At 34.1% G+C, this 18,782-nt stretch overlaps 2 protein-coding genes across 9 annotated transcripts; one reads left to right on the forward strand and one right to left on the reverse strand.

The window, feature by feature from the left end:
* Positions 1–145: 145 nt before the first annotated feature.
* LOC137711715 (sec14 cytosolic factor) lies at positions 146–6,909 on the reverse strand. 2 transcript variants are annotated; one of them, XM_088695626.1, is made up of 7 exons: positions 6,706–6,909; positions 1,824–1,940; positions 1,200–1,452; positions 1,046–1,082; positions 789–891; positions 486–596; positions 146–392 (listed from the first exon to the last, which is right to left on the reverse strand). In XM_088695626.1, exons 1-7 carry the CDS (start codon positions 6,907–6,909, stop codon positions 285–287), a joined length of 933 nt encoding a protein of 310 aa, XP_088551752.1. In that variant the 3' UTR covers positions 146–284. The 2 variants fall into 2 exon arrangements, with proteins under 2 accessions (XP_088551752.1, XP_088551753.1); XM_088695627.1 differs by lacking the exon at positions 1,824–1,940.
* On the forward strand, positions 3,825–10,283 carry LOC137711703 (uncharacterized). Of its 7 annotated transcripts, none has more exons than XM_088695628.1 (6): positions 3,825–4,060; positions 4,256–4,371; positions 4,780–4,911; positions 5,418–5,495; positions 6,196–6,273; positions 10,175–10,283. In XM_088695628.1, the coding sequence occupies exons 3-6, from the start codon at positions 4,839–4,841 to the stop codon at positions 10,279–10,281; spliced, it is 336 nt and encodes a 111-aa protein (XP_088551754.1). In that variant the 5' UTR covers positions 3,825–4,060; positions 4,256–4,371; positions 4,780–4,838; the 3' UTR covers positions 10,282–10,283. The 7 variants fall into 7 exon arrangements, 1 of the variants encoding a protein (XP_088551754.1); XR_015963513.1 differs by lacking the exons at positions 6,196–6,273; positions 10,175–10,283 and adding exons at positions 5,109–5,325; positions 6,717–6,847 and having other exon boundaries at positions 3,828–4,060; XR_015963515.1 differs by lacking the exon at positions 5,418–5,495 and having other exon boundaries at positions 3,833–4,060; positions 6,201–6,273; positions 10,175–10,226.
* Positions 10,284–18,782: the final 8,499 nt, after the last annotated feature.

Here is an 18,782-nt window from a genome sequence, read left to right on the forward strand (position 1 = left end):
ATGACTTAATAAGGTTGTGTACTCAAAGAAATTAGCACAAGAAATCCATGCGGTTTGATGTTTTAACACCTCCCAAAAGCTTCTAGAGGTGAACATTTTTTAAATTTCAAGTTTATGCAACTATAAATCTATAAGCACACCATGATGCAAAGTGAAGGTTTAAACACAATCACATAGGTGGTACAGCATAGTTACATATTATAACACACATATTGCAAACTTAATGAGACATGAGCTTTAATCTGTTCATTTTTCTTCTTGGCATGGTTGATCAATTTGTGACCCTAGATGGGAACCAAAGGCAGTTTGCCTCCATATATCTCCGGAAGCTGGCTCTCATCAATCTCTTCGAGCAGCGTTGATTTCAACATTTTGTTTTCGACGAATACTATCTGCACAGAGAAGCGAGATGATCTGAATTCTGAAGTATGAAGTGCTGTATACACTAATGCTGCATAGCATCTTGTGCAGATTGATAATTTTACCTTCTTCCTAGTTTTGTTGTCGATAAAAGGGCAAACGATTTTCCAAACCGTCATGAATATGAGAGGAGCATGAACGATGTACATCTTCCCTAGCCTTTCCGGATAGTAGTCCTGCAACGATTAATAAACAGTTACATATGTTATGGGACAATTTGTATCCTTCTTGTTTTTTTTTTTTTTTTTTTTTTGGCCTTTACTTTTGCTGTAGAAGAAATAGAAGAAATTTATATATATTATCTGACTAGCAAGTTTGTTTAATCTTATATGTACATAGAAAGTAATGCTAAGTAGCAGAACAGATACCTGCAAAATTGAAAGAGCTCCAAGGTAACCTCGGACGTCACTGTTTGAATATCCCCAGCCTTCGAGATCTCCTATGGCAATGAACTTCTGTCCTGGCGGAATCCTGACACATGAAGTTCAATTCAGCACATAAAACATATCGTCTATGGACTATACATGTTTGGTACGTTATATATCCTTGCGCTCTTACATTAAATAGCTTTGCATTGGCAAAAAAAAATCGCTTAGGAACACGGTTGAGTGACAGAAAAACTCACTTTGCACATATCTTGTCGAGTCCATAGACTACAAAACCTGTACATACAAAAATATATGACTTTTAGATTTGAAAGACTTATCTGATTTCGTTTCAACCATAGGAAATGTTACTTATCGTGTGAAGGTTTCGGAAAAAAAAAAGTAAAAACGTACGCTTGAATTCCTTGAGGCTGTCTTGAAAATGTTTATAAGCAAGGGTAACTGATATGGGGCATCCTTTCTTGTCCGATCCCTGTAAAAACATCTTGTTCTGAGCAATTTGGTTTGGAACCTCAGAAGCAGTAATAGAACCTTTAGGAACAAAATCACGTCTCCATTTCATGTACTTGAGGAACATGGCAGATGCCTGCTCTATATCCAAGTCGCGAGCACGCAGGAACCTCCTTATTGTGAGATCATCCACTTCCTACACACAATTACACACCACATTCCAAAATATCAGAATTTGATGCAGGCATAGCTAGATTCTGCTCAACAAAATACAAGATCAACGCGGGAAGATCAGCGCAGGCAAAGAAAGCATGGCATGGTTCAAGTAAAATCAAGCCATCCTTCCCTTCCAATTAAAAGCATTATTACTATAATTTACCGTTGCCTTCATTCTTGGTTTTGTACCTAAGCTTAATGTGAAAAGTGATTATCTTGCAAATCGATTACTTAATAATCTGAAAATGATTTATATATATTAATTAGATTTTTGAAATTAGAGCAACTGTTTTAACTAATTTTCGCAAGATTTAGTGATTTTTATTAACTACAAAATGTGCAAGGCAGCACCTTGTAGGATGGATCCTTGCCTTCAACAAATTCTCTCACACGACGGATCCTCGTCAGTGTCACTGCTTCTTCTGCTTCATGTTTCATGGTTTCCTTGCACTCCATCTCAGACAATATCTGCCGTCGATCTAATTTATAAATAGCTAGCTAGTAGTTATACTGAGAAATACTCACGAGTTCCAATCTCGTAGCCCCATTTTTTTTAGAGTATGATTCCGAATCTATAACGGTTGATTACGCTGGAGTTAGCTTCTTCAAAACTGTCAATGATGCAATGCATGATGAATATCTCACACAGCGAACTCCGGTTGGTGGAGAGGCTCAAATTCCATGAGTGCCAACGCTCTAGGGTTTGGTCAAAATTAGGGTTTGTTATGAATGCTTATAACATAACAACTTTCAATACTTGACTGGGTTTAACTGAGCATATAGCAAATGGGAGTTAGATAAGTTGACCGAAGTCTTCACCCAAGTTCGCATCACACTCGTAATTAAAATAGTTAAATTATAACATTGAAAAACATAATTACGAATACACATAAATTGTTCCTGTAATTTTATCAACGGCGCATGGTTAATTATTACATTTTAATACGTTTTATTATTTACGGAGAATTCTATTGTAATCCTTGTCTAAGATTATTTTTTGAATAAAACCTTGTCTAAGATTAAAAACTAATTCTAATCCTTGGCATTTAATTGTAATTTTTTTAATATTAAATAGGTTGTAATAATTATTGAGTTTTTTGTTTGTAAATTATATATTAATTCTCATAAATAATAAAAATGTTATTTATCATTGATAGTTATTATTAAGTTCTCATAACAAGAAAAGTCATATGTTATCATATATTTTTCATCGTGCGTGAATTTCTTCATATATATATATATATATCCATATTACATACATATATATGTTTAGATATTATAGCTATGTACCGACACATTTGTATTGATACATTCGTACCGAAAGTTATCTATCAATACATTCGTATTGACACTTACAGACCGATACTTCTGTACCTATCAATAAAATAAGGTACCTAAAGTTATATACTTAGACATTCGTACCGAAACTTATGTATCGATACTTTCATAACTATGAATAAAATAAGGTACCTAAAGTTATGTACCTATACATTCGTACCATGTACCGATACTTCTGTACCTATGAATAAAATAAGGTACCAGAAATTATGTATAAATTGTTTTTGTTTTGTTGTTGAATTTATTTTAATAATAAGAATTTGAATTTTGAATAAATTTTTATCTATTAATATATATGATTGGAGCACACAAAACAACATTAATTATGGATGCGTAAAGAATTTCAAATGGTAACTTCATAAATAATAAATGTGCTCTAATTACTTAAATGTGGTAAGTTTTAAAAATATGGACTTATATTACATTTTGAAAACCATTCAAGTTAAAATCTAAAAACAATCTTATTCAAGCCCTAGAATCTAAAAACCCTATTATTTATCACCAAGTTAAAATAGGGACATGTCATCGTGGAGAGTGACTTTGCGTTGGCTATTACGGCGATTCATAATTCCTCTTCAAATCTTTCTGTTTTTGGGCTGCTTGCGGAGGATGTTCGTTCTCTTGCCGAGTTGATATCTCCGATTCAGTTTCAACAGGTTCCTAGATTGTGTAATGGGGTTGCCCACAGTTTAGCTAAGTTTGCTATTTCTATTGGTAGTGAAGTTGTTTGGCTTGAGGAGCATCATGTATTTATTCAGGATCTCCTTAGCCATGACATCATGTAGTTTGTTTTTAATAAATATCGATTTCTTTTAAAAAAAAAAAAAAAGAGTTTTAATGACAAGTTCATGGTACTGTTCGCTTTAACGAAAAATCATATTTTTACATTAAAAATAATCATAGTACTATTCATTTTACCCTTTATTTTGTTCTTATTATTAAAACTCGAAGTTTTCAAGCGTTTTTCATTAGTTTTTTTATTTAAAAAAACCCAAACCAGCTTGCACTGTTTACTGACAATGAGCAGGCGAAAATGCCCTCCGTTTGGCTTTCCATCAGGCGTTTTTTCTCTCTGTTGCACAGTTAAACAACAGAATTCTCAGCTGCTCTGCAACGGGTTGACGATTTCGATCATGCGTCCTACACTCCGCATCGACCTCTTCCATCGCTGCTTCGTGATCCTTCCGATCCCTGCTTCCTCATCTGATGGGTTTGCTTGAATTCCAGAGTAAAAACCTTGAAACTTAAAGGTATGAAAATTTCAATTTTTTTATTTTATTTATTTTTATTGTTAATTTCTGATTAATATCATTCTTCATAGACCCATTTAGAATCTTGATCTGAGTTTTGCTTAAATCTTGGGATTTTATCATTTTTTAGTTTTATAATTTTCTGGTGCACCTGTGATTAAATACAACCGAATTTGATTTTATCCACAAGTGCAGATCTTACCCCGTAGTGCTTAATCCAGAGAATTGGTACTCATAATCAATAAGATTCATATGGCTTATTGGTATCAATTTTGGTTGCAGCAATGCTATTCTTGCTGAAGACCTGCCATGTAAGTGATTCAGATTGTGGTAATTGCCGTACAAGTTAACACCTTTGTGTGGAATTGGTGCAACTTGGGGTTTGTGCGATGTTATTTTGCTTAGTTGTTGGCTAAAATTTGGTTCTTTTGATTTGGGTCTGGTGAAATTGTTTCAACGGTGGGCGGGATTGGTGTTCAGGGATGTTATGGTTTTGTGAGGTTTTGATACGGTTGTCATAAATGGAGGATGTTAATGAAGTTAATGAACATGCTTATCTTTGTAGGCTTGACTTCTGAACACGAAGCCTACTCTTTTCAATTGTTGGAAAGGTTTCTTAATTTTTATTTCTATTTTTATGTGTTGAATTTTGGGTTATTTTGCGGATGTTATTCAATTGAATGAAAATTTGATGGTTTTTTAACCTTTTGGTTTTGTAGGATATTTGCTAATAGGCAATTGGCTGCGACGTAGAAGGAGAGGAAGGTGAGGTATACGGATGAGCGGAGAGGAAGATGCAGACACTTCAGACCGAGGCAACCACCCTATCAGCACAGGTCACTCTATAATAGGTATAATATCCGTTATTGATTGTTTTTCCTTCTTGGTTGATTAAATAAAATTGTGGTTGATGATATTCAACCAATGGAAAATGTGACTTTCACAAGCTCCAAGCCTCTGTCAATTATAGAGATCTCAATATGTATCTAAAATTTGCTTAAGACTCTGATGGAAAAATGTATTTAACGTTTTACGTTCATATGCATAGGCTCGACTTCTAAAAACGTATCTTGCAAAGCTATGCTTCACAAATTTACAATGCCTATCAAGTGCAGCACATACATTTGTGTTGTATAATTGTATTCAATAAGGATAATACTATCACTGCACCTTATTCCTTGACACTTTGGGCCTTCTTGAGTCTTCGTTGGAGTAGTGCAAATCAGTTTTCCGACTCGATATCATGGTCTTCAGTAGCTCGACTGGTAATTTTTGGCATAATGCTTTTGAAAAATTTAGTTGTTTTTGTTGTTGGTCATGTTTATTTGTCAAAGTAATGATTTTGGTTCCATGTCAGGGCTTTATGAATATGATCATGATGCGTCAAAAGCTACGGAGCTTGAAGTGTCAATTAGAATTAAAGTGATAATACGTAGTAAGTGTTTGGTTTTTGTTTTTTGTTTTTTTAATTTCTGCTGCAAAGTTTTTGAATTTCTCATTTTTCAGACACCAAATTCCATTTGAAAAGAGTAGGTTGGTTAAATACCTTTTATGCATCTTTTGTTTTGATTTGTTTGTTGGATGTCAGCATGCGGGACACTTGAGTTTGAGTACCTTCGTCTGTTCTGATATGATAATGCGATGTTAATTTAGGCTATAATGATGAATCTTTGTGTTTAAGATTTTTTTTTTTTTTATGACAAATGTGTGAGGCATTAGCTATGATTTCATCTGGGCAATTACAAAATATAAAAAAAGTAGCAAATTGTTATTAGCACTCTAAAAATCTCATTTGGCACTTCAAACTTTCTATAATTAGAAAGAAAAATACACTTATGAGGAGTGTAGAATGAGATTTTTGGAGTGCTATTAACAATTCCCAAAAAGTATCCTCTTTGCTAAGGATAACACACTCCTGCAGGAACTAGACATCCCAATATTTTGCAATCTGATTACAAATTATCTACCAAAAGTACATACCGCTATCAATTATATGATATTTTTAGATTGTTAGTGGCTTTGTTCTATTTTATATATTGACGTACAACATTAAAATCCCGATTATGGTATTAAACGTGTTATAAATAGAAATGCATTCTAACATGGATTTCTTTTTGCAATGGAATTATCTACAGAAAAGTTATCAAAGGTGGTTACAGTGGAGACCAATATTCAGAACACAGTGGACAAGTCTTTACAAGCTAATCCTACTGGTAATGGAAACCACATCCTTTGTCTCTCTACTTACTTGCTTTTTAATATGGAAAGAAATTTAATCTGTATTTGAGAATTAGTGGTCTTCTTGATGTCCAACTATAGGGAAATGGTTCTTGAAATTGTATTTTGGAATTAGTGATCTTGATTAGTTGATTCAGAACAAAAGAACTAATTTCCTTTCTACATTCCACGTGTATGTAAATAGTATCACTATTATATTATATATATATTGTAAAAAATGACAGTAAAAGATGACCATGTTAGTATTTTATGAAATCCCGTAGGCCTCAAAGATAAAAGAAATAAAGATAACTAAGAATAAACAAGCATATATAATAATCTTTAGTAATTAATTAACGAAATGATTAAGGTTAGGGTTAGTATTAGGAAGAAATATAATAAGATTATGATGAGTCTCTCTCTCTGACCTTGGTGGAAGGATCCTGGGCCTCGACAGATGCTCTCATTAGACGACTTTTTCTCAGCTCCTCCAACTCCGTGTCGTCTGCATGCGATGCTGCTACTACTGCTGCAGCTTTTACTTGTTCATCTTCTTCTACTTTTAGGGTTTCTAACTCCTTCAACTCCATTACAGTATCAGCAGAGTTCATCAAAACCACAGCAGCACTCATCTCTCTCTCTCTCTCTCTCTCTCTCTCTCTAATTTCGAGTTTGAGTTCAATCTGCAGGATGGAGAGGGGTATATAGCTAAGTTGTTCATAAATTTATAGCAAATAGATAGAAACAAATAGATAGAAATATGGAAACTGCAAAGTGATGACGTGAAACATTGCCAATTTGCTGTTTTCCAAAAGGAAAAATGAATTGACACCAGTCCCCCACACAATTTAATTCAAGGCGGCCATTTTCTATTTCACATTGATTGTGATTCGGGAGGGAAGGGTAGATCGTTTTTAGATTTTTGTGTTCGAAGCCGAGGGACCAAAGAAACTGGATCACTTAATTTAAATCATGCCGCTCTCATTAATTAGCATATTTCATTGGTCCACCTTACACAAAACCAAGTCTTTGAACAGCGTTGCTCTCTTAAATAGTTTGGATTCTCTGGTCAATTGGTTTCAGATACACAGATCCAAAGAGGTTCTGAACTCTGGTTGAGCTACATTAACGGCCTTCTCAGACCAATTATATTGGGTAGTGTTATCCACACACTCAATTCTACTTCTCACACACTCTCTTCAATTATCAGCTGTCAATTCGAATGAATTGAAGAAAATCAATGACAAAAAGAACATCTAAAAAGTAAATGAATATGCAAATAGCATTGTCCATTACATAAGTGTAAGTGCATGGTTATTATCCATGGGGGTGCAGTAGTAGACCTGGCATTCGTGTCGTGTTTCTCGTGTTCGTGTCGTTTTCGTGTCATACCTGATAGCTTAACAGGTCGTGTCGTGTAATACCTGTTAAAGTAAACGGGTAATATGACCCGACCCGAAATCAACCCGTTAATGTTATCAGGTAATATGACTCGACTCGTTACCCGTTAAGAAAAATATATTTTAAATCAATAAAAATGAAAATGAAAAACATAATTTGATAAAAAAAAAATGTAAAACATAATACTAAATTAGTATATATATACTAAATTTCGGAGTTGATCCCTTAATGAAAGTTGTAAAGTTTTTCATTACGAGTGATTACATTTTTCACACTTCTACAATAATTATTATTAATTTTTCACTCAAATAAATAACATTGTTCATGAGATTTGGAGGGTTTTAAAAATCTAAACGACCATGTAACCTTGCCAATGGAACTCAAAGCTTACATGTTATTCTTTTTACAAAATCCCCAATTTTCATAGATCATCATGACATAAGATTTTGTGGTATCCACTTCTGTAAATATTTTAAATTGAAGATCGAATTCATTCATTGTATTCATATAGGATCAAAGAGTGTAGCTGTAAAAAATCATCAAAATCAGAGTTAAAATAACCGTTAAATCGTGATTTTTTGTTTATAACCGTCGAAAAGTTTTGTCTCGTTACTTGATCTTTGATGTTTGTTTTTTGCATTTTTTGACGTATGTGATCTCGAAGCATATATAAAGAAGTTTGACGGTTGGATCATTGAAATTAGCTTCATAGGATGCGTATTCCATCAAAACGATACATTAACTAACACATAGAGTTTATTTATACTTTCATTAAGTATAACATAAGATTTTGTGGTATCCACTAGTGTAAATATTTTAAATTGAAGATCAAATTCATTCATTGTATTCATATAAGGTCAAGGAGTGTAGCTGTAAAAAATTATCAAAATCGGAGTTAAAATAACAGTTAAATCGTGATTTTTCCTTTATAACCGTTGAAAAGTTTTGTCTCATTAATTCATCTCTAAATGTTTGTTTTTTGCAATTTTTGGCGTATGCGATCTCGAAGCATATATAAACAAGTTTGACGGTTGGATTGTTGAAATTAGTTTCGTAGGATGCGTATCCCATCAAAACGATAGATTCACTATCACTTATGAGTTTATTCATACTTTCATGAAGTATGTGTTAGTGAATCTATCGTTTTGATGGGATACGCATTCTGCGAAACTAGTTTCAATGATCCAACCATCAAACATGTTTGTATATACTTCGAGATCGCATACGTCAAAAATTGCAAAAAACAAAAATTCAGAGATCAAGTAATGGTACAAAACTTTTCAACGGTTATAAACGAAAAATCACAATTTAACTGTTATTTTAACTCCGATTTTAATGATTTTTTATAGCTACACTCCTTGACCCTATATAAATACAATGAATGAGTTCGATCTTCAATTTAAAATATTTACACTAGTGAATCTTATGTTATACTTAATGAAAGTATAAATAAACTTTAAGTGTTAGTGAATTTTATCGTTTTGATGACTTGGAATAAATATATTAATTATTTATATATTTTAAGTGTTAATTAGACTGTTTCAATTAGTATATGATGATATTTAATAATAAAATTACATTTATGTTTTTTATTACGTATTTTCAAGTTAAAATGTTATAAGAGATAACAAAAAAAAAAAAAGCTGGTTATTTTTTGTCTTTGGGTTAAATATTAGGCGGGAAATGGATGGATATAGGCTGCAAAATTTCTCAAACATTAGGTGGGAAATGGATGAAACTCTTGAAATATTAGGCGGGAAATTAATTATTATGATTTTTTTATGTGTTTGGTATTTTTAAATTACTTGATATTTTTATTTTTAATGTGTTTTATGATTTGTAATCTCAATCTTTGACTATAATATACTATAAAATAAATAAATAAAACTTAAAATTTAAAATTTATATAGAATAATAATTAATAAACAATATATACATATTCTTTATATCTATTGCATTTTATAGTAAGTTTTTTTGGTAGTTTAAAAAATTAAAATCATCAAAATAGCATTTTTCTTATCGTGTTGAAAGAGGTTACCCGCGTGTCACTCTCGTGTAAACCTGTGAAGGACCCGTTATTAACGGGTTATTATCATGTGACCCGATAATGACTCGATTAGTTATCGTGTTGACCTGAAATCCGTTATTTTTGTGTCGTTTACGTATCGTGTAATAAATTGTCAGGTCTATGCAGTAGATTAGGTGAGTGGTGAGTCGGTGACCCGTGATTCGACGAGTCAATCTCATTGTCAATTTGTGCAAGAGTGTGTCCAACTAACTTTGATATTCCAACAATACGCATTTATGAACATGGTCACATTAATAATTTGATGGGTGTAGATCAGTTGCCTCTCATAATAATTTGATGGGAAACTCATGACATATAAAATGTATAATTGAAGAGCTTGCGTGACCAATATCATTAATTCGTGTCACCAACTAAAGATTTTTTAAAAAGGAGAAGTTAATGAAATGAAATTTTGTTTGGTGTGATAGGTGCACAATCGAGTGGTGTTTTAATGTGGACAAACAATAATATGCCATATGGTCGAGTTTGCTGGAGGGAAGAGAGTTGTTATTGCAAGCAGCCCGTTGGATCATGAGTGGGTACCAAACTCGCATTTGGGTTGATAGATGGCTTCCAAAAATTCCTATGGGCCATCCCACTCCTCTTCAGGGTATTTCTGTAGATGCAAACCAAAAGGCCTCTTCCATTATTCAACCGGATTCTCGAGGATGGCAATGGAAGGCCATTGACGACATTGTCCCTGAGGCGGAGCAGGACGCTATATCCTTAACTTATGTTGGAAATTCAAGGCGACCTGATAGGCTGATTTGGCCGGCAGATAAGAGGGTGTATTCATCAGGTCAGGTTATAGGTGGCTTCATGACAGGGCTCAACATTGAAGATCTCGCCGACCCTCCCCATCTAGAATTACAGATCCCTCGATGTGGAAGTGTATATGGGGCATCAATGCTCCTTCGAAGATTAGGAATTTTTTATGGAGAGGGCTTCGGGGTGCATTGGTGACACATCTAAATCTTTTTAAAAGAAGATGTTCTCCCTCTCCAATTTGTCTATTATGCAACGAACATGAGGAAATTATGGAACATGTTCTCCTGCTTTGTCCATGGACGATTTGGGTGTGGTTTGGAGGCCCATTAAACTATAAGGTGGATCCAATGGCTGTGACTACTCTTGATGCCTTAATACTCATGGTTTCTAAGGAGTGTTTGAGGAACTCGGTTGACACAAAGTTTCTCCTTACGGTTGTGGCTTTTACTTGCTGGAATATCTGGAAAGATCGATGTAAGTTAATTTTTAATCGAAATCCTCCATCCCCGCTCCGAACTATTCAGGTCATTGTTGGTGAAGTAGAGTTGTTCCTGAAGGCCAAAACCTTGTCACATATATTTTTGGTCCCTAGTTCTCGACCCCCAGATCATCTTTGATCTTGGACCCCTCCACCCCCGCACATGTTAAAAATAAATGTTGATGCTAGTTGGCAGGCTGGTTGCGGATGAGGAGTTGTTGGGGTGGTTGTTGTGTCATTTTAGTCTACGGAGATGAGCGACTCTGTTTGGGTTGAAAGATCCCCATCTTCATTTGTAAGAATCTTGAATAAAGATGGACTACCTTGTCCTCCGTAGTTTGTTTCTGGCTCATGGGGGAAAGTTGACGTTGGTGCCATGTTTGGCGGCATCTTTGTATGCCCTGTCCTCATTTTTTGTGCTGTATTTGCCGTCTCCTATCGGCTTTCCTTTCTTCCTGGTTAATCTATCTAGCTTTCTCAAAAAAAAAAAAAAAAAAAAAAAAAAAAACAATAATATGCCATAAATCTAATATATATAATATTAATTAATAGAGAAACATATATATATTATGGTGTTACATGACTGTGGTAACACAAGTGGTCTCGAAAAGCCTTTTGGAAAAAAAAAAAAAAAAAAAACATGTGTGCTCAAAAATCAATTTTGCTGAAAACTCTTTTATTAGAGACACAAAAAGATACAATAAAATTTTAATTGTTTGTAGATACAAGTGCTTTTACAATTCATAAGTACTTCTAAATATTGTCAATTTTTTTTTGTTTGTTATGTAAAATTTATTTATTTATTATAAGGGAAAGATGATTTTATCATACTCTCGTTTATTTATGGCATTTGATTAAATAAACGAGGGAACCGTAAAGAAATTGTCGTTTGATAACTATTTCGTTTTCAGTTTTTTGAAAACGGAAAATTGAAATCTTAGCTACTTTCAATTTTCAATTTTTAAAAAAAAAAAATGAAAACTGAAAATTAAAAAGTGAAAATTCTAGGGCAAATTTGAAAACACAAGGAAGTAGCTTTTAGTTTTCAAATTTTTATTTTTTAAATAAAAATTAAAAGTTACCAAATATGATTTTAGTTTTCAATTTAATATAAAAGTAAAAAAAAATTAGACAACAAAGAGAGAAAAGAATGCATAAAACTCGTTTCATATTCGAAAACCACTTCTAACCAACCTTCGCTGAGGTGGTCACACTGAAGAACTTCTAAAAAAAAACCCATTTGCCAACTTATTTTATACAATTATTGGAGAACCAAAAGGAGAAAAATTAACTATTATTGTGACACACCCCGACCCGGAATATCCACTAGAACTCCGAATCGAGCTGTGCTGGCCGACACCTAGAAGGTGATGAAGCCATAGAATGTGATTATGTGCAAAATGTGAATAAATTTAAAACTAAAAGTGCCTATATACACAAGTACGCCGTGAACGGGTATGGACCCATTTCACATGTGATATAGAGCATAAGAAAAGTACAATGAGGTAAGATAATAATTATACCATCATAAAGAGCCATCTGAATTGGGAGTGCAACAAGTCCTCGTCGATACGGAACTTTGCTACTAGAACCTAGAGAGGTACAAAATAGAGAGTGTGAGTGGGCAAACAAAGATTTTCAAAATCATTTCAATTATCAATGGTAGTAACCCCTCGCCGTAAAACCTGTATAATTTCCAGAAAATCATACTACGTAGAAGTATGAAGTCAAATGTATACTAACAGTAAGTCCAGAAGTATACCACTACTCGGCATCTCATTAGCAATATAAATAATCATGTGCTTAATAACCCATATTAGCATGCAAGCCGGAATCACCTATGGTGACCTGTACGACTGCACCCATATCTCATTAACCAATGCTAGCACATAAGTTAGAGTCACATATAGTGACTTGTACGACTTATCTGTATCTCATCAATCAATGCTAGCACATAAGTCGGAGTCACCTATAGTGACATGTACGACTTATCTAAATTTCATCAATCAATGCTACCACATAAGTCGGAGTCACCTATAGTGACATGTACGACTTATCCATATCTCATCACATATCCAAGTAATATGTCAGCCGGATCCACCTCTTGTGGCCTGTATGGCTGAACCTATAGCTCATCACATATCCCTGCACACGAGTCGAAACCACCTATGATGGTTTGTATGACAAGACTGGGTGTAAATAAGTACGCTTAAGTGCTACGATCACGTGAAGATAATGCGAATAATCGCAGGTCACCTACGAGTTGGAACCACCTATAGTGGTCTGTACGACATGATTGTGCACCTCTCTTGAATCCAAGGTGAGCGTAAGGTGCAGGAAGTGAACATCACGTGAAGGACTGTGCCCTGGCCACGAGCGGGAGCACTAACATCGGGGTGCAGGTTTATGAGCTCTAACTGTATCTATTGTAACATATACAACTCATGGGTAACCTGTACGACAGTGTCGGAGTTGCCTATCATTGCAACTTGTACGACAAAGTCGGAGTTGCCTAAAACATACATGTAGTCATACCATAACTCCAACATTTCAAATAATACCATAAACTTACCTGAACTTACCTGGGTATCCTGCGTTCACTTTTGCACTTTAAAGCATTCACAATAATTAAGTGCAGGTAATATACATATGGATATACCATGATGCAATCTAATACTCAACCATGACATCGCATTTTCAATTATATATATATATATATATATATATATATATATATATATATAATATGGCATAAAAATGCATAAGCCATAACGCCCTACTCCTGAACTAATTATTTTCGGGAATAATTATCGGTGACAAGCCCAACTAGACACTAGTTTAATTAACTATCATTACTTACGTTTCCTTACTTCAAATTCTTGATTCTTCACACATTGATTTATGACCAACATTTAACCACCAAAACATAAGGTTAAATCTCACATTTTCCACCAATGTCCCTCACATTACTCAATTCCCTAAATAAGGCTATTGTCTCAATTATTTAATCTCACTTCTTGTATGGCTGCATCTAACATCTCGTTAGACTGCCTACATACCCTAAACAGGGATCAAGTCATTTGTAGTTCACATTAGTACTTCAAAGCATTCACAGTAATCATAAGTAATAATGAATTTATAAACGTTTGTGGAATTATCAATCATACACACACACACACACACACACACACACACACACACGATAGAAAGGAAAAGACCCACTCACTTGAAGTCCGCGCTACGACTCCCTAGCACGCATATCGAGACATCACGAACCAATGTCGCCTAGAACAATTATCAAATCACGTATCAGAGTTCTTACCGATAGAATATATAATTTACTCAAACACATCCCTATGTAATTCACTTCGGAAGATCTGCATCCCGAATTTCCGATCTGTTACTTCCAAAGATTCAAATTATGTTCCAAGAACCACGTCCTAATGTTTTATTATGATCCAACGGTCGGATCTCCGCCAATTGCCAAAACCAAGTGACGATCAACATTTTATTTTATGAACTTACAAATCCAATTCGGGAAGATCTGTACGTCGGATTCCCGATTCGTAAGTTTCTATGGTCCTCAAATATTACGTACTATAATGTATTAAAGTTTGATGACGATCGAATGGATGAATCATTGATTCTTATAAAGATCAAGTGATGTGTCATAATGAAACTAAGTTCCAACAATCAAACCACATCATATGGATATCAATTATGGCATCAGATGGCGGTCGGCCGCTGGACTAGCTGGAAAATTCAACTGTTTCTAAAAATTACCAAAATTCACATAAATGAAGATCTCAAAGAGAGGAACAACTTTCATACCTTCCACGAAGTCCAAAAGTGGACGGAAGATAGTCAATTTTGCCCACAAAGCCGGTGGGTGCCTAAAGCTTCCCAACGTCAATTTGTCGTCTCCGGTGGTCCAACGAGGTCAAGGTTGGTTGAGATTTTCTCCTGGGATGATGGGCTACAAAGACCAAGTGGTGGCATCGGCACCGGAAAATTGAAAATAATGGCCGGAGCACGGCGAGAATCGTCGACTTTCGTGGTCTCAAACCGCCACATACAGAGGTTAATCAAGGTGGTTCTTGGGTGGATTTTATAGAAGGGAATGAGAGTTTCAAGATGGCGGTGGTGGCGTCGAAAAATTCCAACGTAGTTGGCTGGAATCGACCTTGGAAATTGGGTGGTCACGGTGATGGCGTGCACGGGAAAGCTGGGAGCTCTCTCCTTCCTTTTTTTTTTTTTTTTTTTTTTTCTCTTCTTCTTCTTTCTAATTTCTGATTGGGCTGCTGCCCTTTTTCTACTTTTTATCTAATTGGTCCTCCTTAATCAATTAACTAATTTTAAATAACCAATTTAAAACGTTCGTAACTATACCGTTATAATCCGGACTCACAAACGGCTTTTGCTTATGTGTTCGTACCAACCAGTACTACTTAAATACGCCAAAAGAATAATTCATATATTCTTCTAGATGATGGTCAACAGATATCAAAATCCTTGCCTCTAGGCATTTTTGTCAATTCCCTCGATTAAAATAAATAAAAAACCAAATTTTAAGGACGGGTCGTCACATATTCCCTTCATAAGTTTAATAAGTTTAATGAAAATATAGGTTTAAAGATAATTTAGTAAATCACTCACATGCACTCTCTCATTTTTCCCTCTTGCATGCCCTTAAACTTCTCTTTTTTTAAGTGACTCTTTTAGCTCTCATGGTATACTGACATAAGTTTTTCATCGGTTAGTATAAATATATAATTGTATTGAAAATAAAAAATAAAAAATCTCATGACATGGTAGTATAAATATATCATAGTATAAATGTATCATGTATCATTTCCCAAATTATATTTTTAGTACATCTATATTTTTACACTAGGAAGAAGGAGGAGTTCGGCTAAGCTACATAATAGGCAACCTAATTTGATAATAAATTTACCATCTATGAGATTCGAACCTAACACCTCTCACTTCTAAATGAAGAGGAATACCATCAGATCGTAGTATCGAGTGACACAATTTCCCAAATTATTAACTTAACAAATACAACATGATTATTTAAAAAAAAAAAAAAAACAAAACAAAAGGAAAAGCAAAACCTAACAAATTTATCATGATATATAATTATATTTTTTTTAGAAAGATTTTTTTTTTCCAGATAATAATATAAACTACTATATAAAACCGGAAGCCCATTTGAGATCACGGGCTTCACAAAAAATAATAAGACAAAAATACTCACTAAACAAAAAAGTTCAAAAGTAGCTCAAAATAATTCAGGGTATTTTCATCATATAAATAGTATTTTGTTATAATTAATTTTTTTGTACAGTTTTTTTATTTTTTATTTTATTTTTATAATTAATACCTCACAATGGGCTTGCAATAATGTGATTCAATCAATTGTTTACTAAATATTATTTTCTCTATTTTCAAAAACGTTCAAAATATCTTGAGAGGAGCGTAGTGCTGATTATAAAAAAGGTATTTCACACGCGCATAATAATGTGATTCAATTAGTTGTCAAATAATTGTTTTTTTTTTAACAAACAATATTATCTACACTAAGGGGGAGGTGAGTGAGTTTAGCCTCACAATAGGACTAGCAATAATGTAATTCAAAAAATATTTAGTCACGCGTAGCATGCCGTGATTCAAAAAATACGCGTGCATGAAGGCTAGTGATTGTTAAATTATTGGATGATATCCTTCATTCTTTAAATTTGGGTAACATTAATTTTTTTTCCTATTACAATTGATATTCTATATTAATCTATACTAAGAGTATAAAGCCCCATTTGTTACACCGTCTTAAGAGGAACTGTCTTAATTGGGATTAGAATCCACAGTTGGTAACGTAATTATTAGCGGTAAATTCGGACTCATTTTCACTACCGGCCTCACTAGGGTGTGATTTTTCAGTATGACCGACATATGATATAGTACAACACGTATCATTATACAATTGGTGAGATATGTGTGTTAAAAAGTTAATAACTAAAATTTTCCACCATTTACATAAAAACACGTGATGTATTATCCGTATTTCCGTTACAATAAAAAATTTCTCCTCGCTGGGAGGGTACTAGTAATCCCGTGCTTAAGCACTGGATTGCTAAGAACCTTTCTAATCCTGCTTTCTCCTTCGTACATGAGCAGCAGCAGCATCCTTCTCCAGTCACCAAATCAAAAAATGGCTCTCGTGGATCTACATCGTCTCGCGACCCCCAACCCCCTCTTTAACTTCAAATTGATTTCTCTCTCCCTTATGAGACTGACGAACCCACAACCCAGATTTCCCTCTATAACGAAACCGAATCAAACGAGCCTGAGCGACCTGCTGCGTCATCTCCATCACCCGACGCCTGCACTAAGCCCACTCTCCAAAATTTTCAACCATTTTTTTCCCCATGGTTTTGGGGTTGAAGATTTGCAGACAATCATGGAGTTTGTGAGAGGACGTGAAAAAGGAGAGAAAGATAGGAGAGTTTGAGTCTGACCAGAAAGACAAAATCTCATCTAGAGATTAAAGGAAAATGGCGGGGTTGATAAATTATTATATTTATTTATTTTTGTTTTTTTTTAAGACAAAGAAAATTTTAAAATATATAAAAAGTAAATTTAAGTCCTAAAAATATTTGCCACTTAGTGATACGGTCTGATAGTATTCCTCTTCGCTTAGAAGTGAGAGATCTTAGGTTCGAAACTCGTAAATAACGAATTCGATACCAAATTAGGCTGTCCATTGTAGCTTAGCCGAACTCCCCCTCCCTCTAGTGTAAAAATATCGATGTACTTGAAAAGAAAAAAAGTCCTAAAAATATTATAGTCTGTAGCTTAGCCGAACTCCCCCTCCCTCTAGTGTAAAAATATCGATGTACTTGAAAAGAAAAAAAGTCCTAAAAATATTATAGTCTGTAGTTTAGTCTGATACTACACCAAACACTTCAATATTCTTATGTTGCTTAGTTCATGCCAAACAATTTAGCTTAGTCTCTAAAACTAGTTCAGTCTGAGTTAGTTCTTTGTAACAAGCGGGGCCTAAGAGTAGCTAAAGAGGTTTAAATCAGATAACTATGAGTTAAAAAAAAAAAGACCTTAACTATCAAGATAATCCACCATTTGTGATAACATGAAAACTTTATAAATGAGGAAATTCATTTAATCTACCTGCATATCAATTCCTTTTACACAAACGATCTTTTACACAAAATGATGTTTTACATAATTCATCTATAAAGAGGAGAACTCAAATTTTGGCGCAGAAATAAAGCTCATTGTTTTAGCAATATTAAGCTAATAACTCTTAAGAGGTCGTTTGATAACTATTTTATTTTTAGTTTTTAATTTTTAGTATTTGGTTTTTGGTTTTCAATTGGTAGCAACTTTCAATTTTTAGTTCTTTAAAAAAAAAAAAAAACTAAAAAGTGAAAATTCAAGAACAAATTTTGAAAAATCAAGAAAATAATTTTCAATTTTTTAAAAAGTGAAAACAAAAACTAAAATTTGAAACGGAATAGTTATCAAATGACTCATAAGTCAGTATTCTTTTCTTTTCGTTTAATTAGACGCTAAGTTCTAATGTGGCATAGACTTGAACTAAATTTTATGCACTCACTAATTGTGACATCCCACATCGCCCAGGGGAGTGATCCTTATATGTATATTCTCATCCCTACCTAGCACGAGGCCTTTTGGGAGCTCACTGTCTTCGGGTTCCATGGGAACTCTGAAGTTAAGCGAGTAGCGCACGAGAGCATTCCCAGGATGGGTGA

Source organism: Pyrus communis, chromosome 6 (genome assembly GCF_041283825.1).
Source record: "Pyrus communis isolate YQ-2024b chromosome 6, ASM4128382v1, whole genome shotgun sequence".
In the NCBI taxonomy this organism is placed as follows: Eukaryota; Viridiplantae; Streptophyta; class Magnoliopsida; order Rosales; family Rosaceae; genus Pyrus; species Pyrus communis.

Bases quoted from the DNA above. Each gene is read 5' to 3' on its own strand.
- LOC137711703 (XM_088695628.1), top strand. From the start codon at position 4,839: ATGAGCGGAGAGGAAGATGCAGACACTTCAGACCGAGGCAACCACCCT. The intron at 4,912-5,417 runs GTATAATATCCG...GTTCCATGTCAG, and splicing joins CACAGGTCACTCTATAATAG to GGCTTTATGAATATGATCAT. The intron at 6,274-10,174 runs GTAATGGAAACC...TTGGTGTGATAG, and splicing joins TTTACAAGCTAATCCTACTG to GTGCACAATCGAGTGGTGTT.
- LOC137711715 (XM_088695626.1), bottom strand. From the start codon at position 6,909: ATGAGTGCTGCTGTGGTTTTGATGAACTCTGCTGATACTGTAATGGAG. The intron at 1,941-6,705 runs GTCAGAGAGAGA...GATCGACGGCAG, and splicing joins CCCAGGATCCTTCCACCAAG to ATATTGTCTGAGATGGAGTG. The intron at 597-788 runs GTATCTGTTCTG...TAATCGTTGCAG, and splicing joins GAGCTCTTTCAATTTTGCAG to GACTACTATCCGGAAAGGCT.